The 26,261-nt window shown below is 34.8% G+C and overlaps 1 protein-coding gene across 1 annotated transcript in view; it reads left to right on the top strand.

Moving 5' to 3' along the window:
- The window catches only part of LOC148940977 (uncharacterized), a 149,874-nt gene extending 126,617 nt beyond the window's left edge, over window positions 1–23,257 (top strand). Inside the window, exons 5-6 of the mRNA XM_089105180.1 lie at window positions 14,939–15,061; window positions 23,047–23,257. Of these exons, the coding sequence (XP_088961306.1) occupies window positions 14,939–15,061; window positions 23,047–23,140 (217 nt within the window). The 3' untranslated portion in view covers window positions 23,141–23,257. The remainder of the gene's footprint in view (window positions 1–14,938; window positions 15,062–23,046) is intronic.
- Window positions 23,258–26,261: the final 3,004 nt, after the last annotated feature.

The raw sequence follows: 26,261 nt of genomic DNA on the forward strand, positions 1-26,261 counted from the left end.
ACCTCGTCTTCAGGACGGTGATAACCCCCTTCAAATTTAGGACACTTAAACTCTTCTAGATTGAAAAGTGGAATCCTAGGGTCGCACTTTCTAATTAAAACTTTATCTGTAGGTACATTGCCCTTTACGTAGAGTGCTTCAACTCCGAAAAAGCTGCAAATTTCACTGACTTCCTGAACATTTCTCAGTTCCTGACCAGTATTATTAAGTGGTGTAATCACTCTACCATAGAATCTCAGTCTGTTTAAATAACGTAATGTAGTACTCCTCAAACTTTTATCATACTCAAACAGATTATAGTTCACTATCCAATAATAACAGTCAATTTCTTCGAGATCCAAAGACAATAATAAAAAAGCAATTTCGAATATAACACCACAAGATGATTTTTTCAAACTAATAAATTCGGTGTCATACAGTCCTATCATCTTGGAGGCTATTAATGTAGTTGTTAATTAGAGAAATACTTCATCAAACTTTTATACATTCGCTCAAGGTTGAACGGAGTTATGACTAGTGAGATGAGTCTTAAAACCATCTGAATTCATTGTGGGGAGGAGTCATAAAACCCTTGGAAGTCATTGCGGGGAGGAGTCATTGAACTCTCGGTAAATGATAAATTCTGTGTCATACTCTCCTATCATCTTGGAAGTTATTAATGTAGTTGTTAAGTAGAAAAATACTTCATCAAACTTTTATATCTTCGCTCAAGGTTGAATGGAGTTATGGCTAGGAGGACGAGTCCTAAAACCATCTGAATTTATTGAGAGGAGGAGTCATAAAACCCTCCAGGAACCCAACACCCATGAACATCTAAAAAACTTTGTCTGAAAACCTAAACAGCTAATTAAATATTCTAATTCAAGATTTCAGGCACGTAAAACCACAAAATACTAAAGTTAACTTCTCAAATAATAAACCCCAGGAGTCGAGTACGCATAAAAATCTAAAAAACCTAGGTCTGAAAACCCTAAACAGATAATTAACTATTCTAATTCATGATTTCAGGCACATAAAACCATAAAATACTAAAGTTAGCTTCTCAGCAAACTATTCATCCCAAACTAGAAGTTTCAGACAACAAACGCCTATGAGAGACTAAGAATAATAGCTCTGAAAAGTCATAAAAGCAAACTACACATCCCAAATCATAATTTTCTGACAATACACACCTATGAAAGACTAAGAAATGTAGCTTAGAAAAGTCAAAAATAGAAAACCACCCATCCCAGATCATAGGCTTCAGTCAACACACCCCTATGAAAGGCTAAGAAAACCAGTTCAGAAAAGTCAAAAATAGCAAACCACCCACTCCAAATCATAGGTTTCAGACAATACACACCTACGAAAGACTAAGAAATCTGGCTATGAAAAGTCGGAAATAGCAAATTACACACCTCAAGTCATAAGTTTCAGACAACACACACCTATGAAATACTAAAATACCTTAGCTCAGAAAAGCCTGAAATAGCAAACTACTCATCCCAATCTATAGGTTTCAGACAACAAACACTTATGAGGGACTAAGAACTCTAGCCCTGAAAAGTCCAAAAAGCAAACTACACATCCCAAATCATAATTTTCTGACAGCACACACTTATGAAAGGCTAAGAAATCTAGCACTGAAAAGTCAATAATAGCAAATTAACCATCCCAAATTATAGGTTTTAGACAACACACACCTATGTAAGGCTAAGAAATTCAGCTCAGAAAATTATGGTAACAAGTTTTCTGTTTGAACTAGCAAGTTTTCTGCGAAAGATGCTAATTTTTTTCTTAGAAGTAAAATTTTTTTTATTGTGATAAAAATTTTCTGTCAGAAGTAGCAAACTATCCCTAACACTAACAAATCTTCGCATTGAAAATCGTTCATTTTTATAGAAAACTGCAATAATTTCACGGGAACCGTCTTTTAGCGCATTTTTGTCCATTACAGCTTATACAAATTCCATATATTTTAAGCCTTTTAATTTCTATGTCTAGATCGGGAACCTAAGATCGATGACTCCCACTATATCACTCATGACAGATATTACGAGGTGTGGAGAACGAGTGGAATATGCAACTTCTATCGGATATTAAGACGTCAACTGACCCCGAGTGAGAAGGAGGCATGGGAGGCATGGGCGCATGATCAGAAGAAGAAGAAGAATACGGAGAATTAATAGTCTTTTTGTTCACCATTATAGATGAATAAACTGATTTAGCCAATGGAATGAAGTCCTATTCCTACAAGTTAAGTTAGAATATAAGAATCAGGTAACAATCCCCACCCCCTCCCCCCATGTAACTGAACCCATGTATAACTGAACCCCCGTGCTACTGAACCCTCGTGCTACTGAACCCCTCATGCAACTTGATCCCCATTTAACTAAACCTCCATGTAGCTGTACCCCCCCTTTAACTGAACTCTCGTGCATCTCAACCGTCCATGCAGTCCATCTCCCTCAAAACACTTTTCAATCATTTCTTGTTATTTTTTTTTTATTTCTTAACTATTTTAAATTGACATTGCTCTCCAAAACATCACTTGTGTATTATACAGTGCACTATCCCCCCCTCTCCTCTAAATTGCAAATCCCCCCCGCCCTTGTTCAACTGAACCCTCCATGTAAATTAACCCCTGTATAACCGAAACCCTGTACAACTGAACCCCTGTGCTACTGAACTCTCGTACTACTGAACCTTCGTGCATCTCAACCCAATTTAACTAAACCCCCGGAGAACGTTAGATCCTATTTAAATTGACAATACTCTCCAAAACATCACTTGTGTATTATACAGTGCATAACCACCCCATCTCCTCCAATTTCCAAATCCCATTACCCCTTTTTTTTGCCAATGTTAATCAACCATTTCCGATTCGTCGTTATGTATTTTTCAAATTTATAACAAATTACCTCAGTTAATAGCTCCTTTGGGGTTACCTTAACTGTTAATCAGTTTAATCCTTTTTTTTCTCCGCTGATACAATCCAATCACTAATTAGAATCATTCACATTCCTATTATTCAAAACATTAATTAATATCGTTCATTGTCTAAGTAAATTAAGTTATCTCCAAACCTACTAATCAAGTTACCGTATGCGGAGTAACCACATGCAAATTTTGGTTTAGAAAAAACTGGAATAGTGACAACAAAAAAAAATAACTAATGTATAATCTGGTAAATTGCGTCAGAAAAACTTGTCCTTCATAACACGTTATGCAAGGTCCTAACTAGTACAAGATGGTACATAGTATAATGCAATGTGAGGCAAATCCAGAAGACCATGTGAGGGAGCTCTAAATATCTTTGAAAAGATCAAGGAACGTAAAGACCCAGAATATCATAGGAAGGAACGTAAAGGCCCAGAATATCATAGGAAGGAACGTAAAGGCCCAGAATATCATAGGAAGGAACGTAAAGGCCCAGAATATCATAGGAAGAAACGTAAAGACCCAGAATATCATAGGAAGGAACGTAAAGGCCCAGAATAGCATAGTATAACGAAGGCCCTAAATAGCATAGGAAGGAACGTAAAGGCCCCAGAATATCATAGGAAGGAACGTAAAGTCCCAGAATATCATAGGAAAGAACGTAAAGGACCAGAATATCATATGAAGGAACATAAAGGACCAGAATAACATAGGAAGGAACGCAAAGGTCCAGAATAGCATAGAAAGGAACATAAAGTAGTAGAAGTATACTGCCATGTGAGAGGATACTCACTCTCTTTGAAAAGGTGTATACAAGGTCCAGAATAGCACAGAAAGGAATCTCTTTGAAACGGCGTATACAAGGTCCAGAATAACATTGAAATTGCTATATGTCTCGGCAAAGTATAAGGTTGATTACTACTCCTAATTCCCAAAAAAAATCGTTTAAATATTGTAAACTCAATGAGAAACCACGTTTTGCGATCAATTAATCTTTTGAAAATACCCGTTTGACGGGTTTCGTGTCTGGTTTCCTTGTACAGTCTATAGCGCTGGTTTAATTATAATGCACATGTACCCTTTGTTGTTTTATAAATTATCTTGGGAATGGAACGCAACTGCATAGTTATCTTTGACGATAATAGAAAACTTTAGAAGAAAACTTTATCTGGGGTCGCATAAATAAAATACAACAAACATACTAACCAAAAGACGAGTAACTACAGGAAATGAAACAGGGATTCATTTCCTGTTTCCTATAAACAGACTTTTAGGTTAGAGGTACCAACTCACGAAAATATAGAACGGGAAAAGGATTTTTTTTCAAAAGCGTATTTTTTTAAATCTTGGAAGGGGGGCATTTGCTAATTTGCCCCTTTGTCTTCCTATCCCCTTCCCAATCAGTAGCCCTGTCCTAAACTTTATTTCGGCTTTTCTGGCATTTCGATGTTTGATAAATCTAAAATATATGAAACAGGTAAGTGTCGATTTCCAGAGTTTGTTAATATCGAAAAAAGACAAATTGAGTTCAGTAAATACCTACCTCCATTCGCGTCTCTTTATATCTAATATCTTTATGATATCTATTTAAACCTGAAAGATATAGACGGGTTTTTTACTCTTAGGTTTTTCTTCCTACCGTGGGTTCAACCCAAGGTAGGACATTTTTGCACCCCATTTTTTGCTTTTGAGTAAGATTTATTCTATTATTTGTCACGAACTCAGGCCTTCAAAACGTTTTCTTTGGTAGATTGGAGTATTTCAACTGAGTGTATAAGAATATATTTGAAAAGCGAAACATCAAACTGTTAATGGTAGCGAACAATAAGTAAAGGCTGAAACCTGTCAATAGTAAAGAATAATATAAAAAAAAAATATTATTTAAAGTTTATTGTTAAACATTAATTGACGTAAAACAATGGATATTAATGCCTAAAATGCACTTTTAATTTTAAAGCTTTGTCTATCTCCCAAGAAACAAATTTTGATTACTCCGTCCCTACAAATTTATTAATGAGTAAAATATATAATGAGTGTACATTCAGAGAAAGGAGGGGGGTAGCAAGGATAAAACACAGGCCCCAAAATTTACTTTTGGGTGTTTCAGATAATCCCTCAAGGACACACCCTCTCATAGCACATTCCTCCCTAAACTAAGATTCTGTGTGGTTAGCGATTTTTTAATCAGAGGTAACGCTATAGCGTTGCCTACAGTAAAGGCCATACGGCTCCAATGTTTTATTATTTTTTTCCCCAGAGGCTCTTCATATGGAAGGAGCCGTCTCATAAACTTTGGACGGGTTCATTCGACCGGAAAACGAGAGTTCTAGTGCCCTTTTTAAGAGTAAAAAAAGGTCGGGTGGCAACTAGCCCCCCCCCCCCGCCTCCAATGCCCGTTTCCCCAAATGTAACCAATAAAAATTTTAAGATAGCCATTTTGTTAAAATAGTTCAAAGATCATATAACAAAAACTCCGGTGTCAACACAACCCCCCAGGGTCCTGGAACAGGCGTTGTAAGTTATGCCCTGAGGGAATATATGGTTCTTATGGAGGGAATGCTCGTATAAACTTCAGAGATGACTCATTTGATTGGAAATTAAAAGTTCTAGTTCCCTTTATAAGAGTCAAAACCGATCAGAGGGTAACAAGCCCCCCAAGCCCTTTTTCCCAATGCATCCGATTAAGTTTTGAGATAGCCATTTTGTTAAAAATAGTTCAAATATAATATAACAAAAACTCCTGTGTCAACACAACCCCAGGGTCTGAGGGCAGGCGTCGTTATTATGCCCTGGGGGTATATATGGTTCTTATGGAAGGAATACTCGTATAAACTTCAGAGAGGGCTCATTTGATTGGAAATTGAAAGTTCTAGTTCACTTTATAAGAGTCAAAAGTGATTGGAGGGTAAACAACCCCCACGCCCTTTTTTCCCAAATGCATCCGATTAAAATTTTGAGATATCCATTTTGTTAAAAATAGTTCAAAGATAATATAACAAAACTCCGGTGTCGACACAACCTTCCAGTATCCGGGGCAAGCATTGTAATTTATGCCCTGGGGTAAATGTGGTTCTTATGGAAGGAATGCTCATATAAAATTCAGAGAAGGCTCATTTGATCGGAAATTGAAAGTCCTAGTTCACTTTTTAAGAGTAAAATAGGCCCCATGCCTATTTTACCAAATTCATTTGATAAAAATTTTGAGATAGCCATTTTGTTAAAAATAGTTTAAAGATCATATAACAAAAACTTCGGTGTCGACGAAACCCCCCAGGTTCTGGGGCAGGCGTTGTAAGTTATGCCCTGGGGGCATGTTTGGTTCTTATGGAAGGGATGCTCGTATAAACTTCAGAGAGGGCTCATTTGATTGGAAATCGAAAGTTCTAGTTCACATTATAAGAGTCAAAAGATAACGGAGGGGCTTTAGCCCCCTCCCCTCCATCCTCTTTTTTACTAACACCCATCCGATAAGAACTTTGAGATAGCCATTTTCTTTAGAAATAGTTAAAAATCATTTAACGAAAACTCCGGGGTCGACACAACCTCCCAGGGGCTGAGAGCAGGTGTTATAAACAATGCCTTTGGGAATATATGGTTCTTACGGAAGGGATGCTCATAAAAATTTTAAAGCGGGCTCATTTGATTGGAAATTGAAAGTTCTTGTTCAGTTTTTGAGAGTCAACAGAGATTGGAGGGCAACTACCCCCCCCCCACACACACTCACACCATTCCCCCAAAATACACCCAATAAAAATTAAGAGATAGCCATATTGTTAAAAATAGTTTAAAAGTCAAATAACAAATACTCAGGTGTCGACAAAACTCCCAAGGGCGCGGGGGCAATCGTCATAAGTTGTGCCCTAGAGATATATAGGGTTCTTATGAAAGGGATGCTCGTATAAACTTCAGAGACAGCTCATTTGATTAGAAATTGAAAGTTCGAGTTCACTTTTTAAGATTCAAAAGAGTACCGAGGGCAACTAGCCCCCCCCCCCCTCCCTCACGTCTTTTTTCCAAACCCATCCGATAAAATTTTTGAGATAGTCATTTTGTTAAAAATAGATCAAAGGTCGATTAGGATAAACTTTAGTGTCATTACAACCCCCCAGGTCTCGGGAGCAGGCATTCTAAGTTATGCCCTGAAGGAATGTATGGTTATTATGAAAGGGATACTCGTATAAACTTAATAGAGGGCTCATTTGGTTGGAAATTGAAAGATGTAGTTCACTTTTTAAGAGTCAAGAGATCGGAGGTCAACTAGCTTCTACCCCCCACACCCATTCTTCCTCAAACCCATCCGCTACAAATTTTGAGATAGCCATTTTTTTTAAAAATAGTTCAAACATTAAACGTTCAAACATAAAATAGTTCAAACATAAAATAGTTCAAGAGATGCTCGTATAAACTTCAGAGAAGGCTAATTTGATTAGAAATTGAAAGTTCGAGTTCAATTTTTAAGAGTCAAAAGAGATCCGAGGGAATCTAGCCCTCCCCTCACACCTTTTTTCCAAACCCATCCGATAAAATTTTTGAGATAACCATCTTGTTAAAAATGGTTCAAAGGTCGATTAAGAAAAACTCCAGTGTCAGTACAACCCCCCAGGGCTCCGGAGCAGGTGTTCTAAGTTATGACCTGAAGGAATGTATGGTTCTTATGAAAGGGATGCTCGTATAAACTTCAGAGAGGGTTCATTCGATTGGAAATTAGAAGTTCTTGTTCACTTTTTAAGAATCAAAAGATATCCTAAGGCAACTGGCCCTCCCTTCCCCTGCACCCTTTTTTCCCCAAACCCATCCGATAAAAGCTTTGAGATAGCCGTTTCGTTAAAAAAAAGTTGGAAGGTTAGATAAGAGAAGTTCCTCTGTTGACGCAACCTCCCACGGCCCGGGGGCAGGCGTTGTAAGTGATGCTCTGGGGGCATATGTGTTTTTTTATGGAAGGGATGCTCGTATAAACTTCGGAGAGGGGTCTTTGATTTGAAATTGAAAGTGCTCCTTCACTTTTTAAGAGTTAAAAGAAGTCGGAGGGCAACTAGCCCCCTCCCCTCCACGCCCTATTTTTCTCAAACCCATCCGATTAGAACTTCTAGAGAGTCATTTTTTTTAATGGTTCAAATATCGTATAAAGAAAACTGTGGGGTGGACACAATCCTTCAGGGCCCGGAATAGGCGTTGTAAGTCATGCCTGGGGGCATATATAGCTGTTATGGAAGGAATACTCGTATAAACTTCGGAGAGGACTCATTTGGTTGTAAATTGTAAGTTCTAATTCAGCTTTTAAGAGTCAAAACATATCAGAGGGCAACTATATAACCCACACGCCCCTTTTTCCCCAAATGCATCCAATAAAAATTTTGAGATGGTCATTTTGTTAAAAATAGTTCAAAGCTCAGATAACAAAACTCTGGTGTCGACACAACCCCCCAGGGCCCAGGGACAGGAGTTGCAATTTATACCCTTGGGGCATATATGGATCTTATGGAAGGGATAATCGCATAAACTTCAGAGAGGGCTCATTTGAATGGAAATTGAAGGTTCTTGTTCAATTTTTAAGAGTCAAAAGAGATCGCAGGACAACTGGCCACCTCCTACACCCTTTTTGTCCAAACCCATCTAACATAAATTTCGAAATATCTATTATTTTTAAATACTTCAAAAGTCATATAACAAAAACTCCGGTGTCAATACAACCCCCCAGGCTTCGGGGGCAGGCGTTGTAAATTATGTATTGGGGCCGTATATGGTTCTTACTAAAGGGATGAACGTATAAACTTCAGAGAGGGTTCATTTGCTTAAAAATTAAAAGTTCTAGTTCAATTTCTCAGAGTCAAAAGTGATCGGAGGGCAACTAGCCAGTCCCCCCTCCACGCTTTTTTCTTGCACAAACCCATCCGATAAAGAGTTTGAGGTTACTATTTTGTTAAAAATAGTTCAAACATCAGATATTGATGCACCGGGGTCGGAACAACCCTCCAGGACCCGAGGATAGGTGTTGTAAGTTATGCCCTGAGGGCTTATATGGCTCTTGCAGAAGGGATGCTCGTATGAATTTCGGAGAGGGCTCATTTGATTGAAAATGGAAAGTTCTATTTCATTTTTAAAGATTCAAAAGAGATCAAACGGCAACTAGTCCCCCCTCCCCCATCACACCGTTGTTTCCCCAAATCCTTCCGATAAAAATTTTGAGGTGGACATTTTGTTAAAAACATCAGATAAAGCTCAAACATCAGATAATAAAAACTCCAAGGTTGACACAATCCCATTTTTATATTTTGATATTGTTACTTTAAAATTAGTTTTAATACTTTCATGAGCATTTGATTTTGAAAAAAAAAGTTTGATTTTGAAATAAGTAATTTTTTAAGAACTTGAAACTTTATGCTATCGAAAACGAACAAAAATTCAATTAAAAAAAACTTTCCGAAAAAGACTTTTTCAAAGAAAAGGTAAAGGCCATTTTAAACTTAAGATCAGCAAATACAAATACCTTTTAAAATCCAAACTCAAAACGACCAGAAATTACTTTGAAAAATAAATGAAACGCAAAACAAGCAGACATTAAATAAACAATCAATGCAAACCAAAATACAAAAGTTACTAATGTAAATGAACAAATAAATGTTAAAACGAGTGAAATTTAAATTGAACATGCAAATCAAGCTTGAAACTAACAAAAATCACTACAAACTAGATTTTGGGTTTATCCTCCTTCTCTCACTTTAAAAGTCTAAAACCTACTCTGTCATTGGCACTTTACTGAAAACTATATGTGTCTTGAAAAGTCTTGGAAAGTATAAACAAAATCAAATTGATTATTTGATATACAATTATATTAATTAATGAAAGATCCATCAATTGAAGATTTTATTTCCATGTAATTTTATTTTCATTTTCAATGCTGTAAGAATTGGAAAAGAAAATATGTGTAGTATAATTCGTTTTCAGTGAAGCACCAATGACGCAGTAGGCTTTAGGTCTTTACATTTAAGGAAGGGGGCAGTATCAAAATTCTTGTTTGTAGTGAAACTATATTCTTCTTGAGCAATTTTAGAAAGTTCTAATAAATTAAACTGAATATTTGATTTATAATGATATTAATTGCTGAAATCTCATCAGTTCAAACCTTTACTGTAAATTTAATGTTTATTTTCAATATTAAGTACAAAAGAGAATATTTGTAATACAATTCGTTTTCAGTAAAGTGGCAATGACGCAGTAGGTTTTAGATTTTTAGAGTGAGAGAAGGAAGCAATACCCAAACTCTTGTTTGTAGTGATTCTTGTTCGTTCCAGGCTTGATTTGCATATTCAATTCAAATTTCTCTCGTTTTAACATTTATTTATTCATTTACATTAGTATTTATTGTATTTTTGCTTGCATTGATTGTTTATTTAGTCTATGTTCGTTTCGGGTTTCATTTATGTTTCAATAGCAAATTATTTTTGTTTTCGTTTTGAGCTTGATGTTCATATTCAATTTAAGCATTACTCGCTTTAAGATTTATTTATTCATTTATATTATTACTTGTTATAATATTACTCGTATGTTTTTTTGCTATGATTGTTTATTTACTTTCCGTTCGTTTGGGGTTTCATTTTGAGTTTGAATTTTAACAGGTATTTGTATCTACTGATCTTAAGTTTGTAATGGCCTTTACTTTTCTTTGAAAAACTTCTTTTTCAAAAAGTTTTTTCTTTTAAATCAATATATGAAAATAATATCTTCTTTTTTCAAAGATAATTGTATAGACCTCTAAAGGTTGTTGAGTATAACAGCCTCAGTTGGCTTGGTGCTGCGGTGAGTTGTCAGTAGTAGTAGTAGTAGTAAATAATAAACAGATGTTACAAATGTTTTCTCTTTTTACAACTAGGGTTGTGAAGTTAGTAAATCTATGAGCATTGCTTTTGAATGAAGTAGGCCTATACTGAAAAGTTTTTTTGTTTTTAGATACCACCTCCTCTCCTCTCGGTGACATAATAATCTTTTTGACATAGTTTCAAAACTTTAATGTCACCTACACTAATTTAAAAACGACTTTTATTTTTTAAATTTTTTTTATCCAAACAATATTGATAAAAACACACTCTGATACTATACATAATTAACAGAATCAAAATTTTTAATAAGGATTATTAGCCTTCATTATCATTTTCTGTATTTTATCCTATATTTTCATTTTTACCCTTCCCTTTTTCCATTTTTTCCCTTTTACCTTTCATCTACATTTTTCTCCTATTAAAAAATAAATTCAACAAAATTACAAACTTCGACCAAATTTTAACTACCAAAAAAACTTCTCTTCCTCTATTTTCTCCTCCTTTATATCTCTGAAATTTAAAAAACTAAACTAATCCAATATAACGCTTTCATCATCCTAACTATAGACTTCCTTTTCAAAACAGGAAAAAAAAATCCCTTTTATACCAACTAAAAATGAATTAAGGCAATCAAATATATCAGGTTACTCTCCGGGGCATACTACAACACAAATAAAAACAAAACAAAATACAACGCACGTCCCGCTTGTAGGATACTCCCCCTCCTTGAAACAATCCTTTGGTGGTGGCTTCATTCACATTCCAAACTTTATAATACCCCTTCAAGCTTCAATAAAAAAAAATTATAATAAAAAGAATGAAAATAAAATAAATACAACCTGAACCATTCTTCCCTTACAAAAACCTCAACAAACAATAAAACATATACTTAAACAACACAATACTTATTTAGGAAGAAGGGTTCAAAAATTCTAACAAATTACCCATAAACTTTAAATTTCCAAATAAATTCATACTTTACTTGATTGCCATAAAAAAAAAATCGATTATTTACCAAACTCTCTATCCACTCCTCATCAATTCTTTCTTTCCATTTTCTATTCTTTCTCAAAAGCTCTATTTTCCCCCTAACTACTCCTTAAAATCTTTCTAACTCAACTCTCTTTTTCTTTTTCCTCATTTTCAAAATATGGGTACATTCCCATATCACAATTAATAACATTCTTTTCTGCCTCTTTTCATCACCTTTTCTTTCAAAATCTAAATTAAATTTTTTTTTTTTTTAATATTTAAACTCACCATCTCTATATTCTCACCCCAAAAAACATCAAAAATAAAACTAAAAACTTCTTTGTTAAAATTACATTCTATAGATTCATGTTGTAAACCATCAACCACCATTTCAAGGCACAGGTCCTTTATTTCCCCCTTCTTGAAACGGCTTATTCTATCCCGGTAAGGTAATATGGTGTGTATCAGCATAAACATCACCTCTTTTTCTCTAGTGTCACACGGTACTTCATTTAAATTTTTGAAATCCGCATCAAAATCCATGAAAGGTTCTTTTTCTTTAACATGGTATGAAAAATCGTCTTCTCGGGTCCATATGTAATCATCTATGACCCTTTTCCTTTCTATCTGACTCAATCCGTCCTTTTGATCTCAATTCTCTTAAAGTTCCCACTGTTTCCTTAAACTGATCTGGGACCTCTTCCACTAGCGTCAAAACTTGTTCCTCAACTACTTCGTTCAAGACCGGTAGTAGCCAATCTCTCTCCAAACATCCAAATTCATCATCCCTTTGGAGCATCTGAATAGCATTTCTCCAAAAAAGTATTTGGAGATTCCTATAATTCCTATAATTCCATTCCTATAATTTACCACTCCTATTCCTCCTTTTACTCAGGGTACAAAGAGCATTTTCATACTGAAAAGTTAAACTGAAAAGTCTATTTAAATATTTGAAGTATATTGTTTAATGTATGAAGTCTTGTGCAGTAATGCTGTGCAAAGCAAATCAAGAGGTTCAAGGATTCTGGAAAACCATCTTAGATAGAAATCTGACGCAATTTATGAGACATTTAACTTTTAATTAAACTTTTATTTTTAAATCAAATTTAACTTTTATTTAAGACATTTAAAAATATATGAGACATTTAACTTTTAATTAAACTTTTATTTTTGAATTAAATTTGACTTTTATTTAAGACATTTAACAATTTATGAAACATTTAACTTTTAATTTTGGTCTTCTAGTCTGACCAGTCGTTCTTTAAGTATTAAGTACAAATTAAAATTGTAGCTTAAAAATCGATAAGTTAAGGAGAGGGAGGGCTTCCTTATATTCTGAATAATTTCAGTTCGTTATGCATAATGTCGCTATTTCATTTCATTAGCCGGAAATTCGTAATCACCAAGCTTATAAATTCTTAAATATTAAGTTTGGCTAAAATAAAAAAGCCCCAACCAAATATAGTATAGAGTAATGTATATTTACCAAACAATATCAATAGATATTATTTAATACCTTGAAGAAAAATGTTACACGTCTACACATCAATCTGGCTTTCAACATGGCATTGGAAGTGCAGACGCCCTTACGGTTGTTGCTAATTCTGTGCCTGATGTTTCAGGTACTTCACTCGCCTTGGTGAGTCATGATGCTCACCCACCTTTGATTCCCTGATCCATCTCTTAGGCTTTTAAAGGCTTTTAAAAGAGGAGCGAACCGGATATTATCAGATATCAAAGGGATATGTATGCTAAGCAAGAAGTCCGTTTTATAATCCCTGTTATGCAAGACAAAATGGAGAGGCCATTGGATAGAACTTTACCAGTTAATAGAGGAGCCAGGCAAGGTGTCATTTCCTCACCTTGTTGTTTCCGCCCGTCTGACCAAATCATTTATCTTGGCAATCCCATTGGAAAATACAATGTCCCACACTCGCCATCTCCTAACAGAAGGCATCAAACGCCACATATCAACTTCATGTGCTTCCATAGTCTCTGTTAAGCTTCGTTTCAATCATCGTTATCTAGCAACGCTGTAAAACACTGTTGCTCTCCCCTATATCCTCTACAGTGTACCCTTCTGGAAGATTCTTACAAATGATAATGAATTGAAAATGTGCCCTATTTTTTTTCCGTTTCCCAAAATACCTACTGAGGACACGCAATTCTAAACTCATCAATAGTCTTCACATAGCAGATACTCCTATAACCGTTGCTAAACTTATGGAGAAACACAACCAAAAGATTTCAAGACATGCTTGGAGCCGACTTCTTCAACTCTACTTACGTTGTCATAGTTGTATAGTGATATTTTTTCTCTTGTTTTTTTTCCTTGTAGTGTTCTGTCATTTCCTTTTTGTACGAAGACGGGATTTCAATAAATAATAATAATTATAATATGATACTGCCTGATCGGGGCGAAGGTAGAATGTGCGGAGCTGCATTAGCCTCCAGCAAATTGGTGTTGCAGTGGGTTGTTAGTAGTAGTTGTCTAGTTGTAGAACTGTCTGATCAATAGACCATATCAAATATGGCGTTATTTAAATTTGATATTGTTTGTTTTCAGGACAGCATTTCATGTTGTTTCGACAGTTCTAGCTACCGACGTTTGACTGTTTAGATGCGCCATTTTTTCTGTCCTTGTTCTACCATTAAAAATTTTGTTTTTTGTATTTATTTAACAGGAATCCTGGATAATAATCCGAACTATTTAATATTTATTCAAATATTGATTTCATTTCAAAAATTATTTACCCGTGTTATCTTCTTTTATTTTTGTTTTATAAAGATCTTGATAATAATAATAATAATACATATATTCAACAAACATGGTGAATTCTTCAATTGAACTGTCGTATTACTCCCTCAAATAACTTTTATGAAATTTAAGACAGCGAAAATCCTCTAGTCTCGACAACATATTCGCGACCTCTCATTTTGGGACTAATTTTTTTCAAATGCTGTGTAAATGAAACTACTGTGCAATGACTATGGAAAATGGAACTTCATGGTGTGAATTCTTCTGGGTACTAGCACCAATTAGCATTACAAGCACCAACTTGCACTACAGCTAGAAAATAGCACTTCTTTTAAGCATGACTGTGGCACGCATATAATTATGGCCCCTTCGATCTCCGTTCATTTAGTAATTTCCCCTTTGTCAGCAAAGATAAGGACCAGCTACAATAATGTCTGCTGTAAATACTCTATTTTGATTCTGTATTTTTCAGGTGTAAGTGCCCAGCTGGCTTTCATCCAAGAAAGACCCACAAAGAATGTATATGTGAGTGTCATAATCAAGAATGTACTCGTGTCAGCCTTGGCAGAGTTCAGCTTCCCAGGGAAGAGAGATTGTAAGTTACATAAATAAGACCCTAAAATATACATTTTCTATGTACTTGAAGCCAGTTACTTTTTAATTGCTCCATTAGAGGGAAATATTGATTGGGTTAAATTTCAAACTTCGGTGTATGTAGAAAAGTAATCTATAGCAATTTATCTATAACTCAATATAAAATACAGGTAAACGTGGAAGAAAGTAATATAAGAAAAAATAAAAAAAGCAAATTGAAAAAAAATTGTGTTCAGCTAGATGAGGAGTTTACAGAAAGACCGTGAAATTGCTGGGACTTCGAAATAGTAGGCACAGAAAGCCCATCGTGCAGGCAGCTTTGCCTTTATGTCTAGAGCGTTAAGTTCTACACAACTTGTATATTCTTAGACTACAAATATAATTGATATATCAAATGTCCTGCTTGCGCTGTGTAGAATGCTTGGATTATGCACTTGAGAAACGAAACATACCTTTTGGGTAATCTGACATTACAACCACAGTTTTAACCCATCCAAAATTATTTGCGACGGAGATTAAGAATGTGGGTACATTCAACGAGGAGTGATTATAATTAACTATGATAAGACGCTGGGGCTTCGCGATTTTTTTTTTATCTCTGTTTAATCATAATTAATCACTATCTCGACATAGAACGCTCCATTTAGGAGAATATTTCTAAAATTCGAAACAGTGGTAACATTATGCAAATCTTCAACAGTTCAGTGCAAACACTTTCACAGTGAAAAGATAATCAGACTTAATTAATCTTGACTTCTTGTTGTTTCGATTAGTCTTTAGACATGTTAGCATAATCTCATCCCTGGAATCAAATTGGCACCCTTCATTCTGTTGCTGCAGCTGGGTTTGAACTTTAGGTCCCGTATTTCCTTGCTGAGATCCAATTCAATGTGCCACTACAGGAGTTCAAGATTCACAAGTGTACTAATTGTAATATTCTAGACACAGAATTCTGCCAACTTTCAATTAGGATAAGCCTTATTATGTCCCGCCCATTATTGATTTCACTGTCAATTAGATTCAGGGTGGATACCACGTAGTAATCATATTTAATGATGATTGACTTCTCTGACTGAAATTTGTTCCATGTCACTGAATTAAAAAAAACAAAAACAAATGTCTTAGTGAACCCTCTTCCGCTTTTGTAAAATAATTAGTTATTTTAAACTCAAGTTAGACGCTGAAGTAAAAATAAAGGGTATATCAAAGAGTATGGGTAACTTATAAGAGTGGGAACTGGTGCTAGTGTCGAAAAAAAAACTAATAACGCCATCTAGTGTTTGGCGACACTTGGAATTTTACCCAATGTATTAATATGAATAATTAGTTTAATTAGTGAAATTGGTTAGATTAGGGCAGTAATAAGTGTGTGTAACCCCTGTAACCCCTACTCCGACCCCCAACTAGAAAAAATTCCTCCTGAACACACCTGTAGCCTATACTTCCCAATAACCAATACTATATGTGAACAATGGGGAAAGTTTATAACTTGCAGCCCTTCCCCCGGGAACTGTAGGGCATTAAGTTATCCAGTTATCCTCAAAGACATATTAATTAGATTTTCGACTATGCTGAACAAAAAGGTTATCTCAAAATTTTGATTGGGTGACTTCGGGAAAAAATGAGCGTGGGAGGGTGCCAAGTTGCCCTCCAATTTTTTTGCTCTCTTAAAAAGGGCACTAGAACTTTTAGTCTCCGTTCAAGTAAGCCCTCTCACGATCTTCTAGGACTACCGGATCGATACTATCACCCCTGGGAAAAAAAAGCAGAAAAAAAACAACAAATAAACACATATCCGTGATCTTTCTTCTTGCAAAAAATACAAAATTCCACATTTTTGCAGATAGATGCTTTAAACCTCAATAGTAGGGTTCTCTGATACACTGAATCTGATGGTGTGATTTTAATTCAAGTTCTATGACTTTTAGGGGTTGTTTCCCTCTTTTTTCGAAAATAAGGCAAACTTTCTCAGGCGCTTAACCTTTGATAGGTAAGACTAAACTTGATAAAACTTATATATTTGAAATTACCATAAAAATCTGATTCTTCTGATGTATCTATTGGTATCAAAATTTTGCTTTTTTGGAGTTTCGGTTACTATTGAGCTGAGTCACTCCTTACTTACAGTTCGTTACCCCGAACTGTTTGATGACACGGTGTTTACGATTACAGCTACTTGTCTGAACCAGTTAATTGAGAAGACAAATAAGGCCCTCGCTGAATTGAATAGTTTTCTAGTTATTTGGCAGTGAATATTTCAAAAACAAATTTCATGATTTTTGTAGAAATGGAGTTTCATTTGTTTTTGATGTTGAAATTGTTTTTAATGATGAATTTTTAAAGCATGTAAATTGTGTTAAATACTTGGGCTCTAGTCTTGATTTTAATTTAAGTTGGAAATCACATTATGATCTTGTGGCAGTTTTAGATTTCAAGAGGGCTGGGTGTGATAAGAAGACTGAAAATCAACTACCTTCGAACGTTTTACTTTTACTACATCATTCTATTGTTAGTTGTTATTTGTCGTATGGTTGCATACTATGGACTAGTAGTTTTATTTCAATGGACTAGCAGTTTTATTTATAGTTTTAGAAAGGTCCAAATTTTACAGAATAAAATGGTTAGTACTTAGGTAATTATATTCAGTTTGAAAATAGCACGTTGAATTGCTTTACAAGTTTGAAAACTTTAAAAATTTATCAGTTACGGGATTACCAGCCAGCAATTTTTACATACCAAGTGTTCACCGTAGGTATTTTGGGAAGTTTTTAGAGCTAATTCTTCTTATCACTGTTATGAGACTAGAAATGCAAATGAACTTGCATCTGAGCTTCGAAATACTCAACGTGCTGCGTTTTTGCCTTGTTTCGTGGGACCAGGGGTGTGGAATTCCCTCCCAGATAGTATTAGGCAAGCTGATAATGTAAGCCAGTTCAAGAGTAGATTGAAGTGTTACCTTTTGGGTGCTAATTGATAATGATTAGAAAGTTGAATGTTATTTCTCTTTTTTTTTATGTAGTAGTTGTAGAGCTGTATAATAATGGATTTGCAGCAATCATAAACGAACCTTCGGGTTTTTGTAGGTGACTGCTGTAGATTTGTTTGTATTTTTTATGTTAAATGAATTAATTCGATCTGAATTTGATTTGATCTGAAATTTGACCAAATTCGTGGGAATGCTCATTTATAACATTTGAAATGATCGGCTCTTTGCTAGACCTAGGTCCATCTTGGAAAGAAGAATTAAGGTCAAGATAGGCTACTTGTTAAACCTAACATGGTAAATTTAAAGTTTTTTTTTTACATTACTTAGCTTGGTACAAGGTAAACACGCTGCGCAATATGTGGGGTACTTGAATTGATTGTAGTTCCTCTCTTGTTTTCAAAGTCCTTGTGAATTGTTGCTAATATTTTAAATTTACAATATAAATTCTCGTTTGGGACGTTCTCCGTCAAGACCGTTATTAATGATGATTAAACATAGAAAAACTTCACAAATCCCAGCCTCTAATTATCATTAATTATAGTCACTCGACATAGAATGTCCCTCTGAAATCATTAACCATTTTATAAACATGGAACGGAAATGTTCTACTGAACTGGACCTAAATATTTCAAAATCAGTGACACGGAATGGATAACAGTCCGAAAAATTGATCACATTAATTTTGATCACGACATGGAAAACACCTTCTGTTTTCATCTTGGTCAATCAATGATACGAAAGATTCGATCATTCGCGGATTGTGCTTATATATATATATATATATATATATATATATATATATATATATATATATATATATATATATATATATATATATATATATATATATATATATATATTTGTGCATGTATATTTTATGATTTAATTCCATATCTAAAATCTGTTGTCTTTTTTTTTACTGGCAAATTAGAAACGCCTCCAGTTGTAGGACGACTTTTTGAGCTTGAAAATAACCCGTTAGATGTTTTAAGCATTGTCAATAATTCTATCGGACATGCCAATAGTGATCTGACCACAGTAAACCACGCAGTAATAAGTAAATACGTTTCTAGTCTGAGGGAGGCTGTCAAGCGGGATGGATATTTTTCAGTGCTCCAGTTGAATATTCAGGGTCTTTGTTCTCCAATAGACCATCTAAACCAGATTGTTTCTGATTGACTACATGAAGTTGTTGGTTTATGCGAGATTTTTTTAGATTCTAAAAATGATATGCTTTTGGATTTGCAAAGTTATAAGATGGAACGAGTGAATCGACAAAAGATGGCCAAGGGTGGTCTCCCTTTGTACATTTCTAATAATCTCCCATATTCTCTTAGAATGGATTTATCCAGAAATATCGAAGGTGTCTTTGAGTCACTTTTCGTAGATATTAAATGTGGAGGTAAGGACTTAATTGTTGGTGTTATTTATCGATCTCCTAGTGGCTTTATTCCACTGTTTCTACACACCCTTAATGATCTACTGGACACCGTCTTAAACAGTCGACTGAATTAATTATTATGAGAGATTTTAATATAAACTTGATAGATATAAAGTCTTCTGTATCTTTGGATTTTCTGTCGTCCATGCTTGCCGCAGGTACTTTAACTTCTGTATGTATCCCATCTCGCATAACAGAGAGTAAGTCATCTCTGATAGACAATATTTTCTGTATGGCCACATTGATCCAAAATTATATTTTAGTGAGCGATATTTCCGATCATTTCCCTGTTTACTCTAGATACTGTTTTGATAAACTGACTATTGAGAGGACTTGTGAGTCTGATAAGAGGCCTTTTAGGTTTGGTGAAGTGGAATTGATGCTTCTTAGGTCAAGATTGGCAGACATTTCTTGGGGTGGTTTTGAGAGTGATTCTGACTTTTGTAATTTGTTTGATACTTTTTATGGCTGTTCTTGATATTTGTTCTGTTTCACCTTCTAATCGTAAGTCTAAGAATACTTTTCCTCTAAATCCTTGGATGACCCCTGGTCTCCTTAGGAGTTGTAGGAAAAAAAATAATCTCTGGAGGGCCTTTAAGCCTACTAGCCCCTCAATGAAAGCTATTTGCTTTCAGCGATTTAAAATTTATAGGAATGTTTATAATTCTGTTTGTCGAAAGGCCAAGTCCCAGTATTATTTTAATTGTTTTTCAGACTGTGGTAAAGATATACGAAAAACTTGGCAGGCTATAAATTCTGTGCTTAGGCCCTCTTTTCAGTTTCCATCAGCCCCTTCTTTTTTGGATCTTAATGGCAAAATCATCGAAGGGGAACTGAATGTTCAAGATGCATTTACTTCATATTTTGCGAATATTGGTAAAAGGACCGCTTCGGCTGTTGGTTCTTCTCCTTCAGGATTCAACTTCAGGTTTTATCTTGGGCCACCTTGTATGAAGTCAATGTTTTTAGAACCAGCGACGGAGAAAGAAATTGCTTAAATTGTTATGGGATTGAAAAATTGTTCGTCGTCTGGCCCTGAGAGTATTCATACTAAAGTAATTAAGTTCATACTTCCTTCCATTATTTATCCCTTAACAAAACTTATTAACCTCTCCTTTCAGCATGGTATTTTCCCGAGTAGTCTCAGGCGTGCTCGAGTCTTCATATTATATAAAGGGGGGGGGGGACACGAAATGATCCAGCCAACTATCGGCCAATTTCTTTGTTGTCTGTGTTTAGCAAAATATTTGAGAAGGCGATGCTTTCTCGTCTTAATCATTTTCTTACTTCTAAAGATTTTTTTCACGATTTTCAATTTGGTTTTCGAGCAAACCATTCGACTGAGCATGCTTGTGCAGTTTTACTGAATTATATTCACTCTGCCATAGACTCCCATTTTATTCCTGCTGCTTTGTTTTTGGATGTTCGTAAAGCCTTTGATTCTTTAACCCACTGTGTTCTTCTATTTAAACTTTCTCATTTTGGCGTAAAAGGTAGTGCGTTTTATTGGTTCAAGTCTTTCTTGTCTGGTAGAATAATTTCTGTTGATCCTTTTTTTCGCTCACCATCAAGTGTTGACCAGGCGGTCCCTCAAGGGTCAATTTTAGGGCCGGCACTGTTTTTAATTTATATAAATGACCTAATTTTTGAAGTTAGAAATAAGAATCCTCTTTATTGCTGTCGTCTATGTCATCCAACAGTCTCCCTTACCCATAACTATAGTTTGCATACCTTGGATTCTCTTGTTACTTTTTCCGATGATACCACCCTTATTACTTCTGAGAAAACAGAGGATGAGGTTTGTACAAAGTTAGTGGACCTCTTCGAGAGAGTTTCAATTTGGTTTGATGCTAACTCTCTTGCCTTAAATGTTTCTAAAACTAGTTTTTTAGTTTTTTCTCGTATATCACAGGCTTGCCCTCAATTATCTGAAATTCATATATCCAAAGGCTTTATTAGTAGACCAAAGGATGGCCATGTCCGTTTCCTAGGTATCCTCCTAGATGAAAATTTATCTTTCAAACACCCTATTGATTTGATTAAAATGAAGGTATGCAGAAACCTCGGTATTCTAAGAAAACTAAAGCATATCTTTCCAGGACCAATTCTTAGAATCCTATTTCATAGCTTAATTCATTCTTATGTTTCCTATTGTTCAATCATATGGATGTCTACTTCCCTTCTTTTCTCAAACCGCTTGCGAATATTTATGATCAAGCTATAAATCTTATCCAGGGTGTAAATCGTTCGGCAACTAAACCGTTACTTGATATTAAAATACTTTATATTCTTTCCTGTGCGTCTTTTGCTTTTCTTCAGCTCCATGGTGATATTCCTAGGTCCCTTTTGGCTTACGTCTTCTTTTGTATCTGATCGGTCAAATTATCAACTTCGTAGTTCTCTAAATATCCAAATTCCCCATACACCAACAATAAGATCCGATTTTAATCGTCTTGTTGCGTGTCATTTGACACGGAACACCCTTCCCGATTCGGCTCGAGAATGCCACTCGTTTGGCACCTTCAAAAGACTAGTAAAAAATATTTGTTTTCATGTGATTAATTTTCTTTACTTTTTTCTGCTGCCAATAGTTTTTTTTTTTTTTAGATTTTGTGATTCACTGTAGCTTGATAAAGCTTATTTAGTGAACCCTCCTTGTTTTGTTTTTTTAGCTAAATAAGCTTGATAAAGCTTATTTAGTTAACCCTCCTTGTTATTTTTTTTTTTTTTTTCGTTTTATGAATCAAATGATTCACATGTTAAAAGTTCAAATGCTTATGTTTATATGTTTAAATATTAATATTATGTCTATATTGTTTAAATCTTAAGCGTTTAAATGTTTAATGTTTATTTGATATTTTCATAATCCCCCTCCTACAGGCCATGGACCCTTTGTGGGGATTTGTAGATTGTTATGTAATTATTTTACTGATATATGGAAAATAAACCTATCTATCTATCTATCTTGCTGCATAGAAAACCTATACTTGGTGTTATTTCACAATCTTTTAGAGTCTAATATTCAACTTGGTTAATTCAATAAATGGAGATATCATAAGATAAGGTCCATACCTCGTAAACACTTCTGCTGGGATTGGCTAGTTCCTAGCGTCTGGGCTGGCAGAGATTCAATTTCGTTAAACAAGTTTTTAAAATCTAGCCAAAAATGGTCTAAAACTAAGCTAAAATTAGCTCAATTTATAAATTTTGCGTTTAATATTGCTTCTTCAGGTTCAATTGACCGACATAAAACAGATTTCATTCATCGGGTACGACTTTGCAAAAAAAAGCCAATTTAGATGTACTCAGGCTATCAAAATAACGTATCTGCAACTATTGTTTTTGAATTTTTTCTGATGAAGTAGCAGGGTAAATCGAAATACACTATTTGTACGCAGACTATCAAAATAGTTTATTTCGCAACATCTATGTCTGCAAGATTATCGAGTCTGTATAATTTTACTTTAAAATTATTTGGATAATATTTATATTCCTTGAAATTGCACAGTTTTATGTTGTTTTAAATTAATTATCTAATTTTGATTTATTTTAATTGTAGGTGTATACAACAGCTACAATGCAGTGTGCCTGAATGCAAGTTTGGAGAATATTTACCTAATGTCGGTCGCTGCCCAACCCAAGGAGAAACTTAACCCCTGTAAAATATTTTGTCTTTCCATTTTAGGGTTCTTTTCTATTAAACTTTGTTTTTTGTTGGTTTTTACTTAACATATATATACGTTTTACGATTAAAGGTATACATATTTATATTAACAATACAGGTATTTGTATCTAGTCTGAAACCTAAGTTGCCCAAACCTAAAAAAAATATTTGATAAATGCTCTTATCTTCAAATGCACCAAATATATATTTTTTTTTTCATGTATTATTTTTTTTTTAATAATAAATATTTTTTTTTAACTTAAGAAAATAGGATATTTTAAACTATAAAGGAAACATGTGGTGGTTGTCATATTTGGTAATTATTAAAAGACGAGTTCGACCGCTTCAAACGTTTTGTTTTTAGTTGAAATAGATTCAGCTATTACTTGCGGGTTCATTCCGGGTCCTATTTTTATTTTGATGTCTTTATTACTTTAACCTTATTAAATTATTTAAACACACGTTAGAGCGATTTCCTCAGAGAACGGGCTATGAAACATTTATTTATTTATATTTATAACCCGTCATAAAAAAATTATGCAAAGTCTCTTTCCTGTTTTAGAAGTGGAGTAAGCTTGCATAAAAAAAATGTGAATCAAAATTATTAAAAAATTTTTTTAACATTTGTAATTGCCAAAGACTAAATTTTCAGCTGGGTACAGATTCAAACCGGTTAAATCTATCCCGAAGATGAGAGGGAACTTAAGGGAATATTTATTATCCTAATATGTATTTTGGCTAGTAGGAAAAAATAAGTTTAGTGTTTGGATTTTTAGTGCATATGGACGTATTTTCTGGTAATTCTTGTTATCAGTTTTCTTCCCTTTTAATACCAAAAAATTAGCACATATTTATAACGATTCTAAAAAAACTTTCAAAATCTTCAACTGTTCAAGGTTTTTGATTTCAAAGCTCAATGCAAAAAATCTCTTCCCTTGGTTTCCGAACCAAGCCATATTCTTTGCTGTAAACAGGGAATTAGAGCCAGCCTGGTTGCATGTAGATGCTCACGTAAATGTAGTAGTAATCATGGGTGCCCAAATGGGAGGCAGAGGGGGTCTCCCCCCCCCACACACACACTCCCCACCTGGCTGAATGATGCTGACTTATATTTTTATATTTTTGTTTCGAGATTTCTATTATACAGCATTGGAAGTGCCGATTAGACCAGCTAAGGCCCCCCTAAAATTCAGCTTATGGGCACCAATGGTAGCAATAGAAATTGACAAATCAGTTTCTTAATAACAATCGATTTGAATTATATGCCCTTACTTTTTCCCAATGTTTCGAGAAATGGATAAGAATGCGTGTCATTAGATGTGCGAGCGTGAAGAATTGAGTGAGCTATGTAAGAAAGTTAGTGGAGAGTGTAGATTTGATGAAAAATGGCAGGTGAATATAGTGAGAACGAATACGGAGGGTACTCCATATACGGTAACCTGATTAGCATAACTATGATGCTATAGCAACCAATCCCTAGCAGCCAGAATCAATATTAGGAGTGATTTTAATTGTAGTTCATATTAGTAAGAGAATTGAATTCAGAGAGAGAGCAGTTTATTTTTATAGCCTATTACTTGACACAAAATCCTATTACTGCTCTCGATAAAGTTGTTGATGTGTGGAATTTATTTGATAGGCCATGAGGATCAAACAATTTGATATTCTTTGCTGTTTGAAAGATGCATAGCCAATGACCTGTCTTCAAACTCGATGGACTGATATTAAAAATGATTAGGGTATTGTTAACACTTAGAACTTTTTCAATGAAGTCCGATGGTATACAATAGGACTTATATTGAGACATGTATAAATCCATACTAAATACGCTGATTATTTAGTTTGTGTTCATCGTGCCGTAGGGTGTGATCTCCCAATAGGTTTCAAATTGACTCAGTGATATTAATGTGATACTTTCAGTCAAAGCATCGGCAAATGTACAATCTAAACGTACATTCCCCGTTCGTACATTCCCCGTTTGTACTATGCTCACATCCTGAGTGTCAGACAAGTCCATAACAATTACACCATGATTTTTTGAAAATATTGAATCGGTTATTCCATTTTAAATAGTTGTGAATCATGATCTAGGGATTGCATGGTCAACTCATACAGAGTTCTATAGTATTTTTTATCAAATGATAGATTTTACAGTGGAATTCCATTCACTTTGCACACACGGCTAGATTGACCAAAAAAAAAAAATCATAGGGAGATGCAGTCCAGGATCCAACGGCACTAGCACTCTTCACAAAGGCCAAAGCGAAGGGATTTCCCAATTGATAAATGATGAATCGGTATAACTGCGAGAGCCAGTGGCAATGTGACACTGATTGGTGATCGTATGCGGGACAAGAAGTTTGATCCTGTTACCATTGGCTCTCAGCTTTTCCACTGCCGATGCAAATGAGCTCATAACCTTTTGTTTTTGAACATAAAGAATTGCTGAAGTGATAATAACGTTGGCATCAGGTGCAGTAGTCAGGTTTTTCTCAAGATTAACTTTGATGGTATTAGTTGTAACTTTAAGTCAATCTTGGCATTAGGAGATAGTCAATTGGACATTTTAAATTTCTCTGGATTTAAATTTACAACCGAGTGATGGTACTGGATCACTGCAGCAGTTAACTCACCGTCAGTATCAACACCTGATCTATATTCATAGTTGTATAAATTTTGCTGGTGCTCACCAATGTTTAATTAATGAATACATTAATTTGTTTGAACACGTTGTTTAGGATACAGGTTTCATAGGACAGACCATTGGCAGCACTGGGAGTTGTATTGTCTGACTTTTTCTTCACTGCAACATTTAAGTCAACAAATGTTGATGATAAATCAATGAAAAAATATTCATTGGAAAATATCTGAAAGTATATATTTTCCGAGAGGGGTTGTTGAGGATGAAACTGTTCGTAGTAACCATGCTCGACACTGACATAAACATTTTCAGCATTAAATAGATTCAATTAGGAGCCAATTGATGGATGCGATTCTTTGAGGGAGAGATAGTTCATCCTAAGAGAAGAAATCTTTCTTTTATCTAGCCATCTTTTTCTTCTTCTTCTTATTGGTCTACTTCCTTTTATTCCTCAAAGTTGTTGTTGATG

The sequence above is a fragment of the Artemia sp. Qi Xiang Cuo genome, chromosome 19, assembly GCF_049724085.1.
Source record: "Artemia sp. Qi Xiang Cuo chromosome 19, ASM4972408v1, whole genome shotgun sequence".
Classification (NCBI taxonomy): Eukaryota; Metazoa; Arthropoda; class Branchiopoda; order Anostraca; family Artemiidae; genus Artemia; species Artemia sp. Qi Xiang Cuo.